Below are 23,232 nucleotides of genomic sequence, written 5' to 3' on the forward strand. Positions count from 1 at the left end.
CAGGGGCCGCTTACCATGCAGGCTTCCTTCGGCGGGCCGAGTTCATTCCCCAGGCCCTGCCCGCCGGTCACTCCAACCCAATCTGCTGAGGTGCCGGCTGGTCCCGCTTGACCGCTCAGGGCGGCTTCTTGACGGTCACTCAGCTTGGGCAGTTCTTCCATCTGGAGCAGGTTCAGCTGCAACGGGGAGCTGCAGCGCGACTCGAAGAGCGGGGATTCGGCCCGCTCAGGCTGGCTCATCGAGTGCGGGGTGGAAGAGCGGGAGGGGACCTGCAGGCCGGCTTCGGGCCCAGGAGCCAGCGTGCTGCCAACCGGTGGCGGAGGCCCGAAGGGGAAAACGGGACTCCCGGGAAAGTACGTCTGCGGGAGGGGGTTGCTCATCTGGGGGAAGACGTAATTGGGTAGGACGACGGCCACCATGGGGGCGACGAGAGGGGCGGGAACTGAGGGACCGGCAGCGGGTTGTGCGAAGGCTCGGTGGCCGGGGGCGCGGTGGGGCGAGGGGGAAAGACAGGGATGGGGTAGGTGGGCATAACGGTGGGGTAGGACATGTTTGGGAGGGTGGGCAGGGAAGGGCCGGAGGGGGCCCAAGAGGAGGCAGCTGGGGGACAGGGCAGCTGTGGTGGCGAGCCAACAGAGTTCTGGGGGGAGCTGGTGCTGTCCAACAATTTGTTCTGGTGGATGCGTTTGGCCTTGGACTTCCGGCTGCGTCCACGTCCGCCTGACCCGCGAGGGCCCTGGCACAGGCCTCTGGGTCCTGGGGAAGCAAAAGAAGAGAGGATGAAGAGGGGAGGAAGAAGAGGAGGGAGGAGAGAGAAGGAAGAGGGAGGAGGAAAGAGAAGAGAAGCAGGAAAGAAGAAGGGGAGAATGAGGAAGGAACGAGACTGAAAGAAGATTCAATCAACCAGACCAATCTTAAAGGTGTTTAATTGGCCACTGGACCAGTAAACTTTAGTCCAGTGGCCATAATTTAGCCTTTTAAGAATAAGGAGAAAGGGGAGTGAAGAGGAAGGAGGAAGCGGGAGGTAACATCATCAGTGCCAGAAAGGTATAGGGTTTTCAGAGAGGAGGAAGAAGAGAATGAGAAGAGGAAGAAAAAGAGGAGAGGAGGAGGAAGGAGGAGGACGAAGAGAGGAGGGAGGAGGAGGAAAAAGGAGAGGAGGAGGAAGAAAGGAGGAAAAAGAAGAAAGGAGAAGAGGAAAAAGAGGAGAGAGAGGAGGAGGAGGAAGAAAGGAGGAAAAAGAGGAGGAAAAAGGAAGAGAAAGGAAGAAAAGAAAAAGGGGAAAAAGAGGAGAGAGAGAGGAGGAGGAAGAAAGGAGGAGGGAAAAAGGAGAGGAGGAGGAAGAAAGGAGGAAAAAGAAAGGAGAAGAGGAAAGAGAGGAAAGAGAGAAGAGGAAGAAGAAGAAAGGAGGAGGAAAAAGAGGAGGAAAAAGGACAGGAGGGGAAAGAAAGAAAAAGAAGGAAGGAGAAGAAAGGAAAAGAGGAGAGAGAGAGGAGGAGGAAGAAGAAGAAGAAAGGAGGAGGAAGACTGTGGTGTTCTTGTTCTATGGGTTAGGTCATTTCCTTGCAGATGTTTCGTGACCCAATTAGGGAACATCATCAATGCCAGGAGGGAGTGGGGTTTGGGAAGAGGAGGAGGAGGAAAAGAAGGAGGAAGGAGGAAGAGAAGGGGGGAAAAAAAACAGGGGGATCCACCCCATGATGCCTCCTCCCCTCCCTACTCACCTCGCTGGTTCTGGGCCCGGGGGTGGTGCAGCTCCTGCCAGCTGTGCCTGGAGGGGGAGTTGAAGACGTGCAGCTGGCTGAGGTCCTTGAAGCGGGTGAGGAAGGAGTGCTCCTCCTTCTGGGTGTGGATGGAGAGCACTTCCTTGGTCAGGCCCACCCGGCGGTACTGCGGCTCCCGGTCGGGAGTCGCGCTGGGCGCTGGGGCCGGCGGGGTGGTGCTGGGCACTGTCTCTTCCATCATGACGATGTCTGGGGAGGGGGGAAGTGGAGAGGAAGAGGAGGAAGACACCAAAACAAGGAGAAGCAAAGACGTCAAGCAACTTTCCATCCTCCAGGAGGGGGAAATACATCCTCCCTGTTTACGCTGGAAATAAGCGACTCCTTGACTTAAAACCCCATTTAAATCCTGAGTCTCGAGCCAGAAAAAACTTCCAAAACGGATTTATTGGGAGTTAAACACGTCCGGCACTGCCTGGGTGCAGCCGACTCTGAGACCCATCATTCATTGTCACCCTTGACACCCTGTTCTCCCACCCCCTGGGTGTATCGTAATTCGTATTCTCCAATGGGACACCTCCTTAGCTCAGAGTCATCAATCACGTTCTCCAATTAAGATATTTGCGCGGAAGAAACCTCAGTCCCCTGGTTACTATCTTTGTAAAGCTATTGATGGAATGCGCTTTCGGTTTCCGAGCGGCTGCATTGCTCTTTCAAACCCCTTTCCTCGCACCTCCCTTTCTGTTGGCAAATCTACAAGGGCTGAGAGTATGGAAAAAAGCTATCCCAAGTCAGTCTTTTCCCCTGCCCCCCCCCCAGTGGTGTAGTCACTCGAGGGGGTCGCTAAATGAACAGTCATAAGTCGAGGACTACCTGGACACGTTTTCCCTGTTCAAACTGTCTTTGAGTTTAAAGAATTGGAGCCTGACCTGGATATGGACACAGATTTTTTTTCCCCTACAGGTTTTTCGCCAAGGAAGGAAAATTAGGGAGTCCGTTAAACAGAAAATTTTCTCGACTTATGACAGCTCGCTTGCGACCATTTGAGGTTGTGACAGACAACACCCCCAAAAAAAAGTTGCTTATGACACAACTCTGAACTTCCAAAAGTTAGCTCCTCCCCGGTAGTCATGTGACCTGCATTTTGGGTGTTCCCCAATCTGCCCTCATTTATGTCCGTTTGCAACATCCCAGTGACTTCAATTTATGATGGTTTCCCCCACACACAAAAAAATCGGCGTTTTATTTCTGGTTTCTGGCCCAAACCCCCCACCCCAACCCTTAGAAAATGAGGAGCTCTCCTCACAACCGTCACAAATAAAGAAACGGTCATAAAATAAAGTCATTGGGATAAAATCCACACCCATCTTAAATGTTGCCAAGTACGTTTAAGAAAACACCAAACACATGACTGTAGCATGTATGAGTTGGAAGGGACCTTCTGGGTCATCTAGTCCAACCCCACCTCCCCCTTTCATTACAGGACCAATCATTTCCAATAGTTCCTAATATTTTTATTTTAATATTTTATTTTATCTAATATTTTTATACTTTATTTTATCTTAATTGTTTTATCTAAAAAAATTTTTTTTAAATAATCTTTTTATCCTGTTAAGCCACCCAGAGTCATTGGCAGGAAATAAAACATCAGAAATAAATAAAATAAATGGCCAACACACCGTACAGTGGCAATGAGTCCCCAAAGCCAAACAGAGTAGGGGCACAGGTAAGAGACCACATAAGGAAAGGGCACCATGTGGAGGGCCAAACAAGTGACTGATCTTAATTCTTCCCAATATTAATTTTTATAACATATTTATACCCTATTGAAATATTATACAACCATAATAATATAATAAATTATATTATTTATATAATATTTATTTATAAAAAGCAGCAGATGGTATGCTTTTGGGGGATGAGCTGCTACAGGCAAAGAATACAGTTAGTCCTCGATTTACGACCACAACAGAGCCCACAATTTATGATGCTAAGTGAGACCAAGTGAGCTTTGCTCCGTCTTATGACCTTTCTTGCCACCGCGGCGAATGGAATCTCTCTGAGGTTAAGCGAGCCACTGTGGTCATTAAGTGAATCCGGCTTCCCTGTTGAAGGTCGCAAAAGGAGAATCGCATGACCCCGGGGGCTGGGGGGGACACGGATACCATCCTAAATGCGAGTCGGGCGTTAAAAGCATCCGAAGGTAAATCCCGTCGCAAGCAACAGTCGTTTAAAGTGTTTTTTTAAAAAAATGATCCTAAGATCCCTTTTTTGCCGTCATAACTTTGAATGGTCACTAAGGAACTGTTGCATGTCGGGGACTATCCACGTTGACTTAGCAACGGCAGTGCTTCACTTAACAACAGCAGCGAGGAAGGCCATACGATGGGACGAAGCCCGCTTCAATGGTCCTGGCTTAGAGCAGCGGAAAATTTGGGTGTCAACTCGTAAAACATTCCTATGCCTGTTTTTGAGTTGCGCGTAAACCGGGAGGGGGCAGTCATGAAATTCATTTATTGGAGAATGTGATTGTTGACACCCAGCCTGTGAACAGTGCTTTATTGGAGAATCTGATTTATGACACACCCAGAGGGGGGGAAACAGGGTCACAGGTTATTTGTGAATTTCGTATGCCAGAGTTGGCTGCATTTAGGTTAATGCCGGCCTGTTGCTCCTAATAAACCTTTTGAGGGTTTTTTTAAGCTTGGCCCGAGGCTCATGATTTAATGAGGGCGATCGCCGAACCCTGACACTGGGGCTCAATTGTGCTCAGCGAGATTATCTGTACAGGTAATTATTTAAATTTCATTTCTAATTTCCAATTTACCTCTCTCGGGGGCCGGACAGAGAAGTCCAAAGGGCCCGATGTGGCCCCCACAAAATACCGTCTCTCATGAAGGTTCTTCCTCCCCTCCCTCCCTCCCTCCAGCTCCGTGTCCCCCACCTTCACAGCACGTCTCCCTTCCTCGACCCCTCCCCAGCTGTCCCGTCCTCCCCTTATCCCTCCCTCCCACCCCGCCCGCCCCACCCCCGGCCTGGATGTTCTCAAAAATGGTGGGTGATCCACCTCCCCTACCCGACTCCGGGGGTTTCTTGTCTCCCACGTGGACGATGGTACTGCTAAAGCTGCACTGACTGTTCACAGACACCACGCTCTCAGCTTTGCTAGTGGGCAAGGCCAGCGGAGTGAGAGGGCTTCCCACCATGGCAGTGGCAGCCACCGCTGCCCCAGTTTCTTCCCTGTTGGGCTGTCTCTCTGTGGCCGGCAGCCTCTCCTCGGGCACATCTGTCCAAAGAGAGGGCTGGATTAGAACTCAAGGCAGGGGGTGGGGGGTGTCCCAGTACTCCTGAGACGCGCTGAACAGTAGGACGGACGGACGGAGGGAGACCTGGCGATGCCCAAATTCCTCAGCCGAGGCAGCCGCGCCAACACCATGGGGAGACCTCTTCCGAGGAAGCCACCAGCAGCTCCAAGGGAGCCTGGGCAGGAGGAGAAGCAAAACCATGCATAAAGGAACGGGAGAAAATAGCGAGGAAGAGTGGGAGGAGTCGGGTTACAGAGAAGCCCGGGGGGAGAATGGGGGGGTGCAGCAGCGGAGGATTTGGGGAGGGAGATGGGGGGGCGGGGAGGGAAGGAAACCCACTTTTGCTTTGCGTGGCCACCTGTTGGTGCACTTTCTGCTTGTCGTCGTCTGAACTGGAGGAGGTAGTGTAGGAGGATGAACCACACTTACGTTTCACCCAGCTGGAGATGTTATAGCTTTCCAGATATCTGTGAGGAGGGAAAGAAGGGGAGAAGATTTGAAAAAGCAGGGGTGTCAGGTGCGGAAGATTAGGTACGCACGTGACGGACTGATTCAACTGCTTTACTGCTGATAGCCTTTAAACAGGAATCTTCTAACTAAACTGCTTTATTGATGAAAGTATGTGCGGGAATTTTCTAACCAAATTGCTTTATTGCTGAAAGCCTCTGCACAGGAATCTTCTAACTAAACTGCTTTATTGCTAAAAGCCTAAGTGGAGGAATCTTCCAAAGTAAAGTGCTTTATTGTTGAAAGCCTCTGCGCGGGAATCTTCTAACTAAGCTGCTTCATTGTTGAAAGACTATGTGCAGGAATCTTCACAACAAAACTGCTTTGTTGATGAAAGTATGTGTGGGAATCTTCTAACCAAATTGCTTTTATTGCTAAAAGCCTCTGCACAGGAATCTTCTAATTAAACTGCTTTATTGCTGAAAGCCAACATACAGGAATCTTCTAACTAAATTGCTTTATTGTTGAAAGCCTCTACACAGGAATCTTCTAATTAAACTCTTTTATTGCTGAAAGCCAACATACAGGAATCTTCTAACTAAATTGCTTTGTTGTTGAAAGCCTCTGCGCGGGAATCTTCTCAATTAATGGTTAGCATCTGCTAGGAGTTTAGGTAAGGGTCCAAGAGAGGTTGGACTGAGCTCACTTGTGCCTAATGTAGGGATTCTAAGCTGATTCCTCTTTTGACTCCATCCCCACCTTCGGACACTTTCTCCTCCCGCACAAATTGCTAAACAAGTCAGATAAAACTTTCTCTTTTGGAGGAGTGGAGAGCTTCGGGCCGGGCTGTCCTGTTCTCAAAGTGTAGGACAGAAATTGAGCACCTGGGTAGGCCGGGGATAGGAAGGGGCAGGTGGGGAAGAACGGATCTCAGGCAGATCTCTCCAAAGATTGACTGCAAAAACATCTGGCTCAAAATGAGAGCGCCGGCCAAAGCCTTACCGGATAATGCCGTCCAGGCAGTTGATCTGCTGGTAGGAGTAGTTGGAAGGCTCCTTCCGCACCGAGTCCTCGGAGGTGGCTGCCTTGCCCGACCACTTCTCCACGCCCCTCCTCAAGGTCTCCCTTGATTGACCTGCGTGACTGACGGGTGGATCCAGAGCTAGAAAGGGAAAAGGCAGAGAGGGAGAGCAACCGTGAGAGCAGGGAAGGGAAGAGGCTTTTGCAAAAAAAGAAAACGACCAGGATGAAGGCACCGCGGTGGCTCATGGGTTTGTGTGTACCATGGGAAGAGGAGGGAGGGGAGGAAAAAGGAGGAGGACGGATGGTGAACCAGGAGGAGAAAGGGAAAAAAATGGTGAGGAGGAGGAAGGGATGGAGAAGAAGGGATGGAGAAGGAGAAAAAGGAAAAAGGCAAGGAGGAGGCACGGAGGAGGAAGAGGAGGAGGAGGAGTGGCTCCCTCTTACCTGGCCGAGAAGGCTTGATGGACAGAGGTTTGACCCGGGACTCGATGAAGACCTGCTGGCCCTGGTTCTTCACCATGTGGACATCCTTGCAGATCTCCTGGAAGGTCATCTGGGATCCAGAGAGAGAGGCGGAGTCAGAAGAGCCCCCGTCGCATCCCCCAGAGCCTCCCCTCCACTGGGAGAGGCTACACCCCAAAACCACTTTTCATATTTCGCAGCAGCAGACTTTCCTCGACTCTCCCCAGGATGGGCTCTTCCGGGAGTCCCCTGCACCACCACCCCAAGGGAGGGGGCTGGGACTCAAGAGGAGTCGTCTTTAGGGGCTCCTTGGGCGCCACCCAGATAGAGGACCCGCCCTGTCCTCCCCATGCTTACCGGCCGGAGGGCCTGGGCCTCCTCATGGGGGAAGCCGTTGCTGTCGCTGGAAGAGGCGATGCTCAGGAACTGTTCGTGGGAGGCCGAGTTGCTGCAATGGCCCAGGGCTCCACTGCTGTGCACCGGCTGCCCGGGGAGAAGGAGGAACAGCGTTAAGAGCTGGGCGGAGGGAGGGGAGGGAGGGAGGGGGGAAAGGGGGGAAAAGGAAGGAAGGAAGGCAAGAAAGGAGGGAAGAAAGGAAGGGGGAGGAAGAAAGGAGGCAGAAGGGTGGGAAAGGAAGGAGGAAGGGGAAAAGAGGAAGGAAGGAAAGAAAAAAGCCAAAGGGGGGAAGGAGGAAGAAAGGAGGCAGAAGGGTGGAAGAAAAAGGGAGGAGGAAGGGTGGCAGAGGAAGGAAGGAAAAGGAGAAAGGGAGCGAAGAAAGAAAGGGAAGAGGAAGGGAGAAGGGAAGGAAGGAAGGAGGGGAGAAGGAAGGAAAGAAGGAATGGAGGGAGGAAAGAAAAGAGAAAGAGAAGAGAGAGAAAGAGAGAAGGAAGAAAGAGAGAAGGGAAGAAAGAAAAAGAAAAAAAGGAAGGAAGGAAGGAAGGAAGGAAGGAAGGAAGAAAGAAAGAAAGAAAGAAAGAAAGAAAGAAAGAAAGAAAGAAAGAAAGAAAGAAAGAAAGAAAGAAAGAAAGAAAGAAAGAAAGAAAGAAAGAAAGAAAGAAAGAAAGAAAGAAAGAAGAGGCAGGCAGGAAGCAGGCAGAAGGGTGGAAGAGGGAGGGAGGAAGGAAGAAGAAAGGAAGGAGGCAGAAGGGGAGGAAAGAAAGGGAGGCAGAGGAAAAAAGGAAGGAAAGGTGGAGGAGGAAGGAAGGAAGGAAGGAAGGAAGGAAGGGCTTACCTGCAGCAACAGCCGGTGAATCTGCTCAGACAGCTCCTGAATGTCCACCTCCAGGGCCTTGGACTTCAAGACTTTGGGGGCGGTGAAGACATCCTCGTTGAGGGGACCCCTGAGGTCAACCAGAGAGGAGATGAGAAGGAGCCCATCTCACACAAACGCACACACACACCCTTCCTGAAGCCCCACCCACCCAATTCCGCTTCCTGTTCGGACATTGGGCACGTTTCCAGCCACTCTTCTCTTCTCCTTCCTCTCTCATCCCCTCCTCCCCCTCCCTCCCTTGGTCCTTGCTCCCCTGCCAGCCTGCTTGAAGACAGCTGGGCTTCAACTCCCAGGATTCCCCCAGTCAGCATTGGAACCCTGGCTAGGGAATCCTGGGAATTGTAGTCCCCCCCTGGTCTTCAACCCACCCAAGGTTGAGAAAAGCGGACTCTTGCAGCCATTCTGGCCATCCAGATGACCTTCTCTGGCCCTATCTTGGAAGTCAACTAACCTCTCCTCCCCTCCCCGCATGATAGGCTCCGCCCCTCATCCCCTCCCCAGCTAAGCTCCTCCCACTCTCCCCGAGGCACAGCCATGCCCTCCCGCTCCTGCCGATCTGATCTCTATAATCTCCCCAATGAAGATCACACACCCCACACACTAGTGCGAATTCCCCTCCCCCCGAGTGTGTTTCACACTTACGTCCGCACTTTGTGCCTGCCCATGATAAACGAGACTTTGCGACTCCAGGGGTTGACAAAGCTGGACCAGCTGGTGTCGATGGTGATGTATTCGCCGTTGCGGGCACAGAAGCGGATGGGCGAGTGGTCAAACGGCTGGCCAGCGTATTGCAGGACTGGAAAAGGGGAGAGGGGGGGGGTCAAGTCAGTGACCACTAGGCCAAACATCCTTGGTACGGATGGTCCTCGAATTACAACCCTTAATTGTACCCGGAATTTCCACTGCTGAACAAGGCGATCATTAAGTGAATCGCGCCGGATCTTCCAACCTTTTTCTTTTTGGGGGGGGAGGGGCTGGTCATTAAACAGATCACTGCGGCTGGTAAGTGAACCAAGTGGTCATTAAGCGAATCCGGCTATCCTTATAATGTTGCAGGATGGGAAGGTTAGAAATGGCCCTCCAAGGTGGCTACCGTTGTAACCTACCACGAGCCGTAATAGCTGTGGAGATGGCGCAATGGCTGCAACGGCGAGGACTGGCCGTAAAACACATTTTTTTTCCCCCTGTATACTTACTTTTCTTGTGTATGGCCAGCATAAGAGGCCGGTCCTCAGGGTGCAAGTAGAACAGGACAGGGGTCCCAACCAGATCCTGGGGGAGGTAGCCAAGCAAGGGGGCAGCTCTGAGGAAGAGAGAGGAGGCCACTGTCAAGAGGGATGTTCAGTATGCGAGTGATTGGCCCAAAGTTCACCCAGCTGGCTTTCCTGCCTAAGGCGACACTAGAACTCACCGTCTCCTAGTGATTGGCCCAAAGTTCACCCAGCTGGCTTTCCTGCCAAAGGCGACACTAGAACTCACCGTCTCCCTAGTGATTGGCCCAAAGTTCACCCAGCTGGCTTTCCTGCCTAAGGCGACACTAGAACTCACCGTCACCTAGTGATTGGCCCAAAGTCACCCAGCTGGCTTTCCTGCCTAAGGCGAGACTAGAACTCACCGTCTCCTAGTGATTGGCCCAAAGTTCACCCAGCTGGCTTTCCTGCCTAAGGCGACACTAGAACTCACCGTCTCCTAGTGATTGGCCCAAAGTTCACCCAGCTGGCTTTCCTGCCTAAGGCGACACTAGAACTCACCGTCTCCTAGTGATTGGCCCAAAGTTCACCCAGCTGGCTTTCCTGCCTAAGGCGACACTAGAACTCACCGTCTCCTAGTGATTGGCCCAAAGTCACCCAGCTGGCTTTCCTGCCTAAGGCGAGACTAGAACTCACCGTCTCCTAGTGATTGGCCCAAAGTTCACCCAGCTGGCTTTCCTGCCTGACGACACTAGAACTCACCGTCTCCTAGTGATTGGCCCAAAGTCACCCAGCTGGCTTTCCTGCCTAAGGCGAGACTAGAACTCACCGTCTCCTAGTGATTGGCCCAAAGTTCACCCAGCTGGCTTTCCTGCCTAAGGCGACACTAGAACTCATTGTCTCCTAGTGATTGGCCCAAAGTCACTCAGCTGGCTTTCCTGCCTAAGGCAACACTAGAACTCACTGTCTCCTAGTGATTGGCCCGAAGTTCACCCAGCTGGCTTTCCTGCCTGACGACACTAGAACTCACCGTCTCCTAGTGATTGGCCCAAAGTTCACCGAGCTGGCTTTCCTGCCAAAGGCGAGACTAGAACTCCCCGTCTCCTAGTGAATGGCCCAAAGTCACCCAGATAGCTTTCCTGCCTAAGGCGGGACTAGAACTCATTGTCTCCTGGGGATTGGCCCAAAGTCACCCAGATAGCTTTCCTGCCTAAGGCGACACTAGAACTCACTGTCTCCTAGTGATTGGCCCAAAGTGACCCAGCTGGCTTTCATGCCTAAGGCTGGACTAGAACTCACTGTCTCCTAGTGATTGGCCCAAAGTCACTCAGCTGGCTTTCCTGCCTAATGCGACACTAGAACTCACTGTCTCCTAATGATTGGCCCAAAGTCACCCAGCTGGCTTTCCTGCCTAATGCGACACTAGAACTCACTGTCTCCTAATGATTGGCCCAAAGTCACTCAGCTGGCTTTCCTGCCTAAAGCGACACTAGAACTCACTGTCTCCTAGTGACTGGCCCAAAGTTCACCCAGCTGGCTTTCCTGCCTAAGGCGACACTAGAACTCCCAGTCTCCTGGTTTCTTGTCTGGTACCTTAACCACTAGACCCATGATGGCGAACCTACGGCACGCGTGCCGAAAGTGACATGCAGAGCCACTTCTGCCGGCACACGAGAGGTCTCCCAAAAGAGTTCCACTGCGTATGCGCACACTGCCGCCCAACAGCTAATTGTCGGGTATCTGGTGCGCATGCGCAGGGGGCAGCCCTTATTGCCTTCTGGGTACTGGCAGCGAACGCGCGTGCAATTTTTGGCACAGGAGCCCAAAGAGGTTAGCCACCAGCAGCACACTAGACCAAACTAACAAGCGGCCATTCTTACGTTGGGGATTATCTATATCCTAAAACTAGCAAAGGGAGACCCAACCGCCCTGACCCAAAACTACTCCTTTTCTATCAGGCGGCTTGGATCAAGAAGCCCAGCCTGCCCCCCCCAAAACTTCCAACCGGGGACCCCCGGGGTCCTTACCGCTCATCCACGTCCTGAAACAAGCAGCTGGGGGTATGTCTGGTGGTGAAGATTCGTTTATCGGGAGGAATCCTGGGGGCTGGAAGTTATAAAATGGAAGGCCCAGATGAAGACAATTCGCTCCGGGCACCCACCCCAACTTCCTCCTAAAACACGCCAATTTCCCCCTTTTCCTTTGCTGAAAAAAACGCTGGGCGTTTTTTCTATCCTACCCAATTTGGAAATGGCTTTTGTTTGTTTTTTTAAATTGCCTTTTAAAAAAAGAGAGATTTCCCTGCATGTTAAAAAGACAGCATGCCAGGGAGAAGGTTTTTAACCCTTTCTCTCAGACCTGCTGGGTTTTGGGGGGTTTTTTGTGCGAAGATTAATAATCTAAATCAGGTACCTTTCGCTTTGCATATTTATTTATTTTGTCAAAAGCTTACAATACAATAGAAATAAGAATGAACGTTAAGTTTAAATATCAGAAGTAGGAACTAATAATTGGGGACAATAGGACAGGGACGGTAGGCACGATGGTGCGCTTATGCACGCCCCTTACAGACCTCTTAGGAATGGGGTGAGGTCAACAGAGGTTAGTCTGAGGGTAAAGGAGTTGTAAATATGCTTTGCCTCACAGGGGGTCCCCAAATTTGGCAACTTTTAAGGCTTGTGGACTTCCAACTCCCAGAATTCTGGGAGATGAAGTCTACAAGCCTTAAAGTTGCCAAGTTTGGAGCCCTCTGGCCTACACCAAGGCACCAGGGGTCACGGCTTTCCTGTCCTTCCTTACCCCCTTTCTTCGCTCACACCCTCTTCTTTTCCTTCCTTCCTCTTTTCCTCCTTCCCGTTCTCCTTTTTTTCTTCGCTCATTTACTTTCCTTCCCTTCCTCTTTTCCTCCCTCCTCCCCTTCTCCTTCCTTCCATTTTCTTCGCTCACTCCCTTTTCCTTCCTTTCTCCTCTCCCTCCCATTCTTCCTCCCTCCCTATCCTAAATCATCCTGTTTTTCTTTCCTTCCTTCCTCTCCTTCCTTCCTATTATCTTCCCTTCCTGTTTTTCCCCTCCCTCCTTCTGTATGCCACCCGTCTTTTCCATAAGGCAACTCTGGGTGGCTTACAGGCGGTTAAAAAAAAATCCACCGGAAAGCAGTTCAACTTTTAAAACTAGCCAAGTTTTTTTTAAAATTAGATTAAATTAAAAACCAGCTGAGTGAAAAGTTTCAAAACTAGGCCAAGTTTCGGATCTTTCCAACTTGGCAAGTTTAAGACTTGCGGACTTCCAACTCCCAGAATTCCTGAGCTAACCTGACTGGAGGGGGAATTCTGGGAGTTGAAGTCCACAAGTCTTAAACTTGTCAAGTTGGGAAGACCCAACTGCTCTCGTGAGATCTGAAAACGTTTCCCCCAACTAGTAAAGTGGAATTTCCCAGGAAGGGGAGAAAACCCAGCCAGGCCATCCGTGGGACCGGACTTCCAACGCCACCCCTGCCAGGTAGCCCAAATGGTGTGGTGGTGGGGGTAACCTCTCCTCCGTTACCCCCTCTGGGCTGCCCAAGGGAGACACACAGACCCCCTGGCTCTTACCTTCGTAGCCCGAATGGATGCGCTCGGCGATGAGCAGGCAGCAGGGCTGACCCTCGGCGCTGTCCGAATCCCGCACCTTGGTCAGGTAAGGGGTCAGCCGGAAGGGGTAGTAGCGCAGCTCCCGTCCTCCGGCATGGCCTCCACTGAGAAACAAACGCCTGCAATAAGACCAAAGGCCAAAGGAGACCAGGACGAGCGGCAGAGCATTTGTCCAGCCCCTCCGCCATCTTTCCTCCTCCTTCCCGCGGGAGGGGTGGGTGGGATGGTGAAGACCCTCCTCTTCTCCCCACAGGGATCTCCCTTCCCTAGGGGGATTCTGAGATCCCTTTCTAAGTCTTTTCTGCGACCTTAAAAACGCTCAAAGGAGCCATTTGGATCGGTTTCCCGCAGAAACATACCGGGAGCCACAAAACCTGGGTGCGCGTGGCCAACTCAACGCCACTTCCACCCAATCACATGGCAGACACTCTCGCCACGCCTACCCAGGTTTTGTGGCTCTCTTGGTGTTCTGTGGGAAATGCCCCCCTCCCTCCCTCCCTCATTTCTGTTTTTGGGTGGGTGTGTTTTACCTTCTCAGGCCAGGCAAGGAACGACTGGGAGGGCAATGGGGCAGGGCCAGCGAATGGTAGGCAGACGGCCCTAAAAGAGCCACATGTGGCTCTAGAGCCACAAGTTGCTGACACCCGAATGAGACGTTAATGAGGCTCATTTTTTTTTTAAGGCCAGGCCAGGCCAGCCTTTGGATGTGGAAGACGAATGGGGAGGGGGACTTTTCAGCCTTAGGGAGGGCCGAGTTCCAATCCTGCTCCGGGGCTTCGCAGCTCACCTGATGCGGCAAAAGACGGATTTCTCTTGGGTGTAGTCCATGGAAGCTGCAGTTTAAGAAAGGGAGAGAAAAAAAATTGAGGCCAGCGGTCAAACACCCTTTTGGCCTGAGAAATTGAAAAAAAATGGGGGCTATTTTCTTCCCCCTGAATTCCTCGCTCGGGCTTCAAGTCTCCTCCAACAAGCAGCTTTATTAAGGCAAAGAGTTTCAAGTCCGACATGATTTGAGAGTTTCAAACTACTAATATTGCCTTTATTACAGAGAGTCCTCGGCTTACGACCACAACTGAGCGCCCAAAATTTCTGTCGCTAAGGGAGATGTTTGTTATTTTTGCCCCCATTTTAATGACTCTTGCCACAGTTGTTAAATGAATCACCGTAGTCGTTGAGCGAGTCACATGGTCGTTAAATGAATCTGGCTTCCCCCATGGAACTTGGCTTGTCTGAAGCTCGCAAAAGGGGACGCCAGGACATTACAACCGTCATAAATAGGAAGTGTCTGAATTTGGATCACAAGATCCATCGGTCATTAAGTATGAAAAATGGTCGTAAGTCACTTTTTCCAATGCAGTTGTAACTCAGTTGTAATGGTCACTAAATGAACTGTTGTAAGACGAGGACTACCTGTATTTTAATAACTCAAAGACAATCAAATATACCAAGTATTGCTTCCTCCTACTTCTCCTACATCAACAACAATCCTGTGAGGTAGGTTGGGCTGAAAAAGAGTGATCAGCCCAAGTTCACCTAACTGGCTTTCATGCCTAGGGTAGGACTAGAACTTACTGTCTCCTGGTGATCCGCCCAAAGTCACCTAACTGGCTTTCATGTCTACGGTAGGACTAGAACTCACCATCTCATGGTGATTGACCAGTCACCCAGTTGGCTTTCATGCCTAAGGTGGGACTAGAACTCCCAGACTCCCGGTGACTGGCCCAAAGTCACCCAGCCAACTTGCGTGGTTATGACGGAACTAAAACTCGCAGTTTCTTCCTTTCTCACCTGACCCCTTAACCTCTAGTCGAGCTCTCCTAGAGGTCTTAGATACTATCAAGGGAGGACTAGCCAATCCATCCGCTGTATCGTCCCTCCGACCACCAGGCCTGTCTCGATAGCGACGCTTCAAAGACGGGTGGGAGTTCAAAAGCCCCCCCCCCCACTTCACAAGCTCGCCAACCATCGCTCACTTACTGGCAGAGGGGCAGGCGCCCCAGGAGGGCAGGTGGTACGGAGCCGTGGATCCGTAGAAGATGCTGACGTCTTGCGGGGCCAAAAACTCTGCAAACTTCGCCCCCTTGAAGACCTCTCTCTTGCAACGCAGGATGAAGGCCGCCTGGTCGGAGATGTAGAGGATTTTTCCCGTGGTGAAAGACACGGCAACTGTAAAGGTGTCCTTTTTTGGAGGAGCAAAACAGAAGAAAAGAGGAAGGTTGAGCTATGGAAGACATTCCCTAAAACAGGGGCCTCCAACCTTGGCCACTTTACGACTTGTGGACTTCAACTCCCAGATTTCCCCAGACAGCCTTGTAGAGTAACTTTCTTCATAGACGGTGGGAATGCAGTAAACGTAATAGATCTTGACTTACAGCAAAGCGAGGGGAAAAGGCCGGCTGGGGAATTCTGGGAGTTGAAGTCCAGGAGTCTTGAATCAGGGGGTCTCCAACCTTGGGCGCTTTAAGACTCGTGGACTTCAACTCCCAGAATTCCCCAGCCAGCCATGGAGGGCAACTTTCTTAATAGACGGTGGGTATGCGGTAAACGTAATAGATCTTGACTTCAGCCAAGTGAAACAAAAGATCCGGCTGGGGAATTCTGGGAGTTGAAGTCCACAAATCGTAAAATGGCCAAGTCTGCCAAAATCTTTTTTTTCTGGGCCCAGGAACATGGAGTGGGGAGTCAGGCTGAACGGTTCCTGGCAGAGTCTAAGGCTGGTTGGGGAGGATGGGACTGGAGTCCAGCTTATTTACAGGCCACGAAATCAGCTAAAGATCAGCCCCAAACCACCATCCCGCCGTGAGTGGAAGTCCCCCAAATTTTGGACTCACAACTCTGTTGTGGCGCCACCCCCAACTCTCATCAAAGATGGTGGAATGGACAGGAACGAGTGATGAGAGGTTTGGGGAAGGCGTTTCAGAGGAGGTTTCCCTCAAAGAGTCCTTGATTTATGGCCAGAATTAGGACCAGAACTTCTAGTCACTAAGAGACCTGTCATCCAGTCACGGGCTCCTGATTTCACCCCCTTTTTGTTGTTGTTGTTGTTGTTGCGGTTGTGAAGGGAATCACCGTGGCCGTTAAGCGAGCCCGGCTTCCCTGAGGACTTTTGATTGTCACGACGGACGCAAAAGGGAATGCTGCAACCATCGTAACTATGAGTCCGTTTGCCCCAGAGATTGTGCAAAAAATGGTCCGGAGTTGCTTCTCTTCCCCCGGACCCCCGACGCCATTGCAACGGTCCCTAAGCGAGGACTGCGTGTCCTTGGGGAAGAAAGCCCAAGGCAGCCATGACTCACGGGGTTTTTGAGGGTGTATTCAGACGTGATGTTCTCCAGTTCCTCAATGGTGTAGGTGGACATATCCAGGCTGCAGGTCTGGCTGTCGTCGATACTCCACTGCTGGTAATAATCCTGGCTCGCTAAACGGCGAAAGAAGAACAGGAAGAGGAGATCAGCGTGAGGATATGGATTTATTAAATGGATAGGCCGCCCCATCTCGCTATCGGCCTTCGCCGCCTGGGCCTCCATTTTCAAAGGAGAAAATAACCCATCCTCCACTCTGGGAGCCCCCTCCAATGCAGCATGACACATAAGACCCTTGTGGTGTGAGGTTGCGGCTCACTTAGGAAAAGCTGGCTGTTCCCTTATAAGTCACTAGGTCTCTCCTTGGCTCTGCAGTGTTCCTCTACTAGGTAACTTGAAGGTGGGTGGACTCCAACTCCCAGAATCCCCCAGCCAATGTGCTTTAAGATCAGGACTCCAACTCCCAGAATCCCCTAGCCAATGTGCTTTAAGATCAGGACTTCAACTCCTAGAATTCCTCAGCCAGCCTGCTTTAAAATGGATGGACTTCAACCTTGAGAATTCCCTGGTCAGTATGATTTAAGATGGGTGGACTTCAATTCCCAGAATTCCTCAGCTAGCCTGTTTTAACATGAACTTCAACTCCCAGAACTCCCTAGTCAAGTTTGATTTAAAATGGACGGACTTCAATTCCCAGAACTCCCGAGTCAGTTTGATTTAAGATGGATGGCTTTCAACTCCTGTAATTTTCCAGCCAGGCTGCTTTAACATGGAAGAACTTCAACTCCCAGAATTCCTCAGCCAGTCTGCTTAAAAATGGAGGGCCTCCAAGTCTGAGGATACCCTAAGTCAGCATGCTTTAAAATGGATGTACTTCAACTCCTATAATTTTCAGGCTGCTTTAATATGAACGGTTGGACTTCGACTCCCAGAATTCCCCAGCCAGTGTGCTTTAAACAGTATGGACTCCCAACTCCCAGAATTATGGCTGGGGAATTCTGGGAATTGAAGACCCCATGTCTTAAAAGCGCCTCGGGTTGAAAATCACTTCAGACTTTGAAACGTTTTGCTCCATGCAAGGAGAAAATGTAAGTCAGTTCAGGCTGTCCAATTCTTTCTAAAGCAGGCGGTCAAGCCGTCCCTCCCCGCTGGCAATGCCTCCCCACCATCTTGGCAAAAGACCCACCTTGGACCTGCTTCACGCAGGAGAGGGCATACTGGAGGGTGGCCAGCGTGCCCGATTTCCCCTTGCTGCGTTTCTCGGAAGGCAGACGAATCTTCATCTCTTTGAGGGCCTTCATCAGCTCCTTCTGCGTCTTCACGCGGGCAGACTGCTCGCTGCTGCAGAGGGGCAAAGAATGAGAGACCGGTCATCTACTACATCCTAACTAGGCTGTGTCATGCAATCGTCACTGTCATCTTTTAATGACCCTATAACCCCTTGCGGGGTGGAGTCTGGGCAAGCGGAATGGAGCTAACAGAGTGCTTTTTTTTTAAGGGCCGGATGCCTTTCCTGTCGCCAGTGCGGAGTTTTGTTCTGCAGATATATTCTCAGGATGCCCAGAGAGAGAGAGAGAAAAAATATCTGCCTCTACCTAGGATTGAACTCACAGCCTCCGAATAGTGAGACGAGAAGTCCACCTCTAGACCATCGCACGACGGCTAAGCCGAGGATTAGCTGTAGTTTGTTGTTCATTTTTTTAATGTTAATGCTCTCGGTTTCAATATTTCTATTTTAATTGTCTATACTATTATTGAACCAAAAGTTACTTTGCTTCTTTAATGGGTGGCAAATCCACCAATGAAATAAAAACAAAAAAAAATTAATCTTGATCCAGTAGCTTGCAATAAATAACCCTTTTGTTCTGTTCCTTCATGCTTCTATATCATCTCGTCATTTAACATAGAATCATAGGGTTGGGACCCTAGAGATCTTCTAGCCCACCCCTCTGCTCAAGGTAGAAGATACCCTTATACAATCCTAGTCAAATGGTTCTCATGTCATTACCCATCCTTTCCCCAATTATCTTTATATTCTTCTATAACAGGGGTAGTACCTATGGCCCCTTTATGACCTCTGGACTCCAACTCCCAGAATTCCTCTGCTAAACCACTCTGGCTCAGGAATTCTGGGAGTGGAAGTCCATCGATTGTAAAAAAAAAAAAAAAAGTCATATAATTGCAAATATTCTTATTTACTTCCTTGGAGTAAAGTCCATATTCTTATTTACTTTTTTCCTTGGAGTAAAAAGTCCATATTTTTACTTACTTCCTTGGAGTAAAAAAGTCCATATTCTTATTTACTTCCTTGGAGTAAAGTCCATATTCTTATTTACTTCCTTGGAGTAAAGTCCATATTCTCATTTACTTCCTTGGAGTAAAGTCCATTATTTACTTCCTTGGAGTAAAGTCCATATTCTTATTTACTTCCTTGGAGTAAAAAAGTCCATATTCTTATTTATTTCCTTGGAGAGGAAGCAAACAGTTCCAAGAGGCAGGGAGATAAAATTTAAGATTATCCCCCCCCCCCTCTCTGCCTACTAAACGTTCCCATGCCGTCCATTCTCCAGAGTTGCCTTGCACAACTGCAGGTGCGTTCTGCACACCTGGGGAGCCCTCACCTGCCCATCCCAGCTTACCTGCAGCCGCTGGTGGAGGGGTTGTCCTGCTCTGAGCTAGCACTCAGGAGGCTGTAGGCGACGGAGCTGCTGGGAGGGGACGGACTCTGCGAATTGGAGCTGAGGAGAGAAGGGGGAGGGGCTGGTTTAGACATTGGGGGGGGGAAAAACCCAATCCTGTATACCGGGGTGTCAAACTCAAGGCCCAGTCCCTGACTTACGACAATTGGAAGCAGGGCTCCCGTTACTAAGCAAGCGGGTTGTTAAATGAGTCCTTACGCAGGACCATGCCTGATTTTACAACTATTTTTTTTGCCGCGGTTGTTAAGCAAGTCACATGGTCGTTAAGTGAATCCAGATCTCCTCGATTGATTCGGCTTGTCAGGCCCAGGCTGGGAAAGTCGCGATCCCCTGACCGCCGGTCACGTGCAAAGACAGGTTGCCAAGGCCCCTTTTCCAGCACTGTCGTAACTTGTAACGGCGGCTAAACAAACGGTTGTAAGTTGAGGACTACATGTAACATCCAATTATGGAATGACCCTGATGATCTTCTAACGACCCAAGGCTTTATAGGTAGTCCTAAACTTACAACCCCTCATTCAGTGACCGTTCAAGCTTACAACAGCAGTGGGAAAAATTGATTTAACGGCCAGTCTTCACACTTGTGACCATTTACAGCGTTTCCCAGTCATGTGATTAAAATGCAGGCACGTTAAAATTTGTTGCGGTGTCCTCTGGCCCCCTGACCGCCATTTGTGGCATTCCCAGCCAGCTTCCGTCAAGGGAGGAAGCCGGATTCATTTAATGACCGCATAATTCATTTAACAACCTCCGGGCTTCACTTAACTACCATGGCAAAAAAAACCCCACAAAAAACCCCCCCAAGGCCGTAAAATCGGGCGCAACTCACTTAAAAACCGCCTTGCTTAGCGACAGAAGTTCATTCTGGTTGTAAGACGAGGATTAAACCCCTTCCTACCTCTTGTTGCTCTCACTGGTCTCCAGGAGAGCCGAGTCCTTCCCGTTGCCGCTGCTGTGCGAGCTGCTGTGTGAATCCCCGTGAGACTCATTGCCACTGGAGCCGTTGCTGTTAACGTCCATGTCGTCGGTGGCCTGACCCTGGGCGTCGCTCCCGCGAGGAGCCCGTGTCCTGCGGGGGGCACCGGAGCTGTCGCTACTGCTCCCGCCCCCACTGTTCTGGCTGGATTCACACCCGGTGCTCATGCCTGCTTCTAGAACACAGGCCTCGGCCTCGGCAGAAATAACACAGGCGCTAAAATGCTATAAATCCCAGGAGGGGTGTAGGGAGGAGCTTGCCGGCGAAAACGGAACCTCTTTTTTTCGTAACTGGGGGGAAGGGGGCGAATGGCCTCACTCAGGAGCAATCATTTCATACAAAACGCCTACAAGGGAAGAGGTAAAAAATAATCCACAAAGTTAGAATAAATAATAATAATCTCTCTGTACAAAAGCGAAAGACCCCTCACGCATCGTCACAAAATCTCCAGAACTGTGAAGCCTACAAACTTGAAAGTTGGCACATGATGTTCCTCTTGGCTTCTAGGGGTCACTAAGAAAGGATTTTTCGAAATGACCATCAGGGCATTTAGAATATTTCCTCTATTATTATTATTAACACGCTCTGATGCTAAGGAGTTCTACTCCCCCTCCCCACCTGAGAAGAAATATCGTCCAAATGCAAAAAACACCAGCAGAGGAGTTTCAGTTTCACAGCACCAAACAGCTTTAGTACAGAACAGTTGAGCTAAGCCATGCCCAGGCTCCTTGCTGTCTCTTCGCTCACGCGGCAAATATTCTTTCAGTTTCCAAGCAGCCCTCAACTCTCTTACACACTGACAGGACACTAGCCAGATGAATACCGATGGATGCTGGCAGGCAGAGGCAGAATCCCCCCCCCCCGTATTTTCCTCCCTAAAAACGTCCAACCACATAGTTTCATAGCAAAGCACGGGTATCGAGCTAGTATAAAATAGAACGCAGGAAATACTTGTGCAGAAAGATCACCGCTTGGTGCCCTTTCCCTTAACCAAATCTCTGACCAATGGGGTTCCTTCCATTGCAGAGGTCAAAGGTGAGCCCTTAGAACCTCTACATTGGCCATGCTGCTAAATCTGGTATCCACAGCACCGTTTTTGGAAACTTTAAGATGGGTGGACTTCAACTCCCAGCATTCTCCTCGCTGGGAAATGCTGGGAATTAAGTCCAGTCATCTTAAATTGGCCACAGTTGAAATAAAAACCTGTTTTAGTGTAATATATGCATTGAAACATCCTCTTTTTCTCTCTCCGGAGTCCTTCAAATGATAAGAAGAAAAATAAAGAAAATGAAAGAGAAAATAAAAATAGAATAAAATAATATTAATAAAATAAAGTAATAGATAATAAAATAAAATAAAATAATAAATAAAATAACATAAGTTATAGTCTACCTGGAAATAAATCAGCAAAATAAAACCAACCTGCCAAGGTGTGAGACAAAGATTCCGGCTCAATCTTCGAAAACTTGATGCTATGTTTAGATCAGGGGTCTTCAAATTTGACAGCTTTACGACTTGTGGACTTCAACTCCCAGAATTCCTCCTCCAGTCATGTCAGCTCAGGAATTCTGGGAGTTGAAGTCCACAAGTCTTAAACTGCTAAGTTTGAAGACGCCTTGATTTAGATGAAAATGTACTTTCAAAAGAATCTATGGACGCTTCAATAGGGGATTGGTGGTGTCTGCAACGGTCATAACTCGGAAGACAGGTCATAAGCCACTTTTTCCAAGTCTGTCATAACTTTGAAACCACGTTAAACAAAGTTGTCAGCGAATGATTAAATCAATGTTCCTTCTTTGGGTCTTAAGCAATATTTTGTCAACAAGGATAATGTGGACTTCAACTCCCAGAATTTCCCAGCCAGCTCAGCTGGCTGGGGAATTCTGGGAATTGAAGTCCACCTATTTTTAAATTGTGAAAGTTGCATTTAGACAATCAAACTTCCATTGCACAACCATCATTTGCAAAGACTGTGAATATTTTATGATCAAAAGCCGGGTTTTTGAAAGCAAACTCCCATCCAACCTAGTCATTAGCACTGCAAATATGCCCAGCCCCCTTCCTTTTGCTCCTCTCCAGCCAAAAAAACAAAAAACAAAACTATACACACACACAACCACACTGCCAACTCACAAAGAAGCAACCTTATTTATCCCTGCCTCTTGAAGCCAAAACACCAGCAGAAAAAAACCTTTTAAAGCGGCCAAGAAGCAACCAACCGGCCTGCAAACAGGGGCACTTAAGACCACCCTTCCCAGCAAGCGTTTCCACAGTGTCCTGTGGCTGGGGAGCATAGGTCCTGTTGTACAGGCCTACTGGATTTTTTTGGGGGGAGAGAACGCTGTGCCTAGCAATTATGTGTAGGTGGTGTCATTGTCAACTCCCAGCCAAGCTGCAAAGATGTCACAAGAAATCTTATTAGCACAGGGTGTACTTAGTCAGAACAGGAAATTCTATGAAAGGCGAGGGAATTTTTTTTTTATTTTATTTTAAAACAACTTTAAAGCAGCTTTAAAACAACTGCAACAGCAGCAGATGGGTTAAAAGGAAACCATTTTTTTTTTTGTTTTACAACCAACAACAACAACAAGAAGTCTTCGAATTTGCTGGGCAAAAAAAAATCTGTTGGGACTCCCAAGAACGGAGACCTTTGATTTGAAAGCTGCATTGGCATTTTATTTGAATCTGATTGGTATTAATTATAGGTTCAAATCAATCAAATCTTTTTGTCAATGGGAAGCTGGACCTGAAGTGAGTTTTGGGAGTTCAGCTTGCCAGCCCCACCCCTCCCCCAAATCCCACCCAAGAGTGGGGGGGGAGTGGCAACTGGCAAATCCCACCCCTCAATAGGGAGATAAGATTTTTCTCAGCAAAGCGATGGACTTCAACTCCCAGTATCCTCTTGGGCGGGGGGAGATGGGGAGAAGGGGGAGAGAGAGACAGAGAGAGAGAGAGAGAGAGAGAGAGATCTGCCTGGGGATCCTGCGAATTGAAGTCCCCCTTTCTCTTCAAAGAGTACATTAACATAATGACAAAGTTGGAAAGGGACCTTGGAGGTCATCTAGCCCAACCTCCTGCTCAAACAGGTGACCTTTATACCACTCAAATGTGACTCAGATTGGGGGGACCTAGACTTTGGAGGGGGATCATCTAAAGACACCCCTCGGATTCCCCCCCACACTCCTTCCCAGCCAGGCTCACCCTT

At 49.7% G+C, this 23,232-nt stretch overlaps 1 protein-coding gene across 1 annotated transcript in view; it reads right to left on the bottom strand.

The window, feature by feature from the left end:
* The window catches only part of PER1 (period circadian regulator 1), a 29,205-nt gene that overhangs the window by 4,575 nt on the left and 1,398 nt on the right, over positions 1-23,232 (bottom strand). The window contains 19 exon segments of the mRNA XM_087917798.1: positions 15-436; positions 439-756; positions 1,725-1,973; positions 4,798-5,007; positions 5,366-5,493; positions 6,476-6,635; positions 6,941-7,049; positions 7,316-7,441; positions 8,190-8,298; positions 8,874-9,027; positions 9,428-9,534; positions 11,449-11,527; positions 13,012-13,154; positions 13,838-13,883; positions 15,028-15,229; positions 16,347-16,468; positions 17,539-17,693; positions 18,992-19,090; positions 19,950-20,373. Of these exon segments, the coding sequence (XP_087773924.1) occupies positions 15-436; positions 439-756; positions 1,725-1,973; positions 4,798-5,007; positions 5,366-5,493; positions 6,476-6,635; positions 6,941-7,049; positions 7,316-7,441; positions 8,190-8,298; positions 8,874-9,027; positions 9,428-9,534; positions 11,449-11,527; positions 13,012-13,154; positions 13,838-13,883; positions 15,028-15,229; positions 16,347-16,468; positions 17,539-17,693; positions 18,992-19,090; positions 19,950-20,194 (3,183 nt within the window). The 5' untranslated portion in view covers positions 20,195-20,373.

Source organism: Pseudonaja textilis, chromosome Z (genome assembly GCF_049901715.1).
Source record: "Pseudonaja textilis isolate UNSWEBS1 chromosome Z, rPseTex1.2, whole genome shotgun sequence".
Lineage (NCBI taxonomy): Eukaryota > Metazoa > Chordata > Lepidosauria > Squamata > Elapidae > Pseudonaja > Pseudonaja textilis.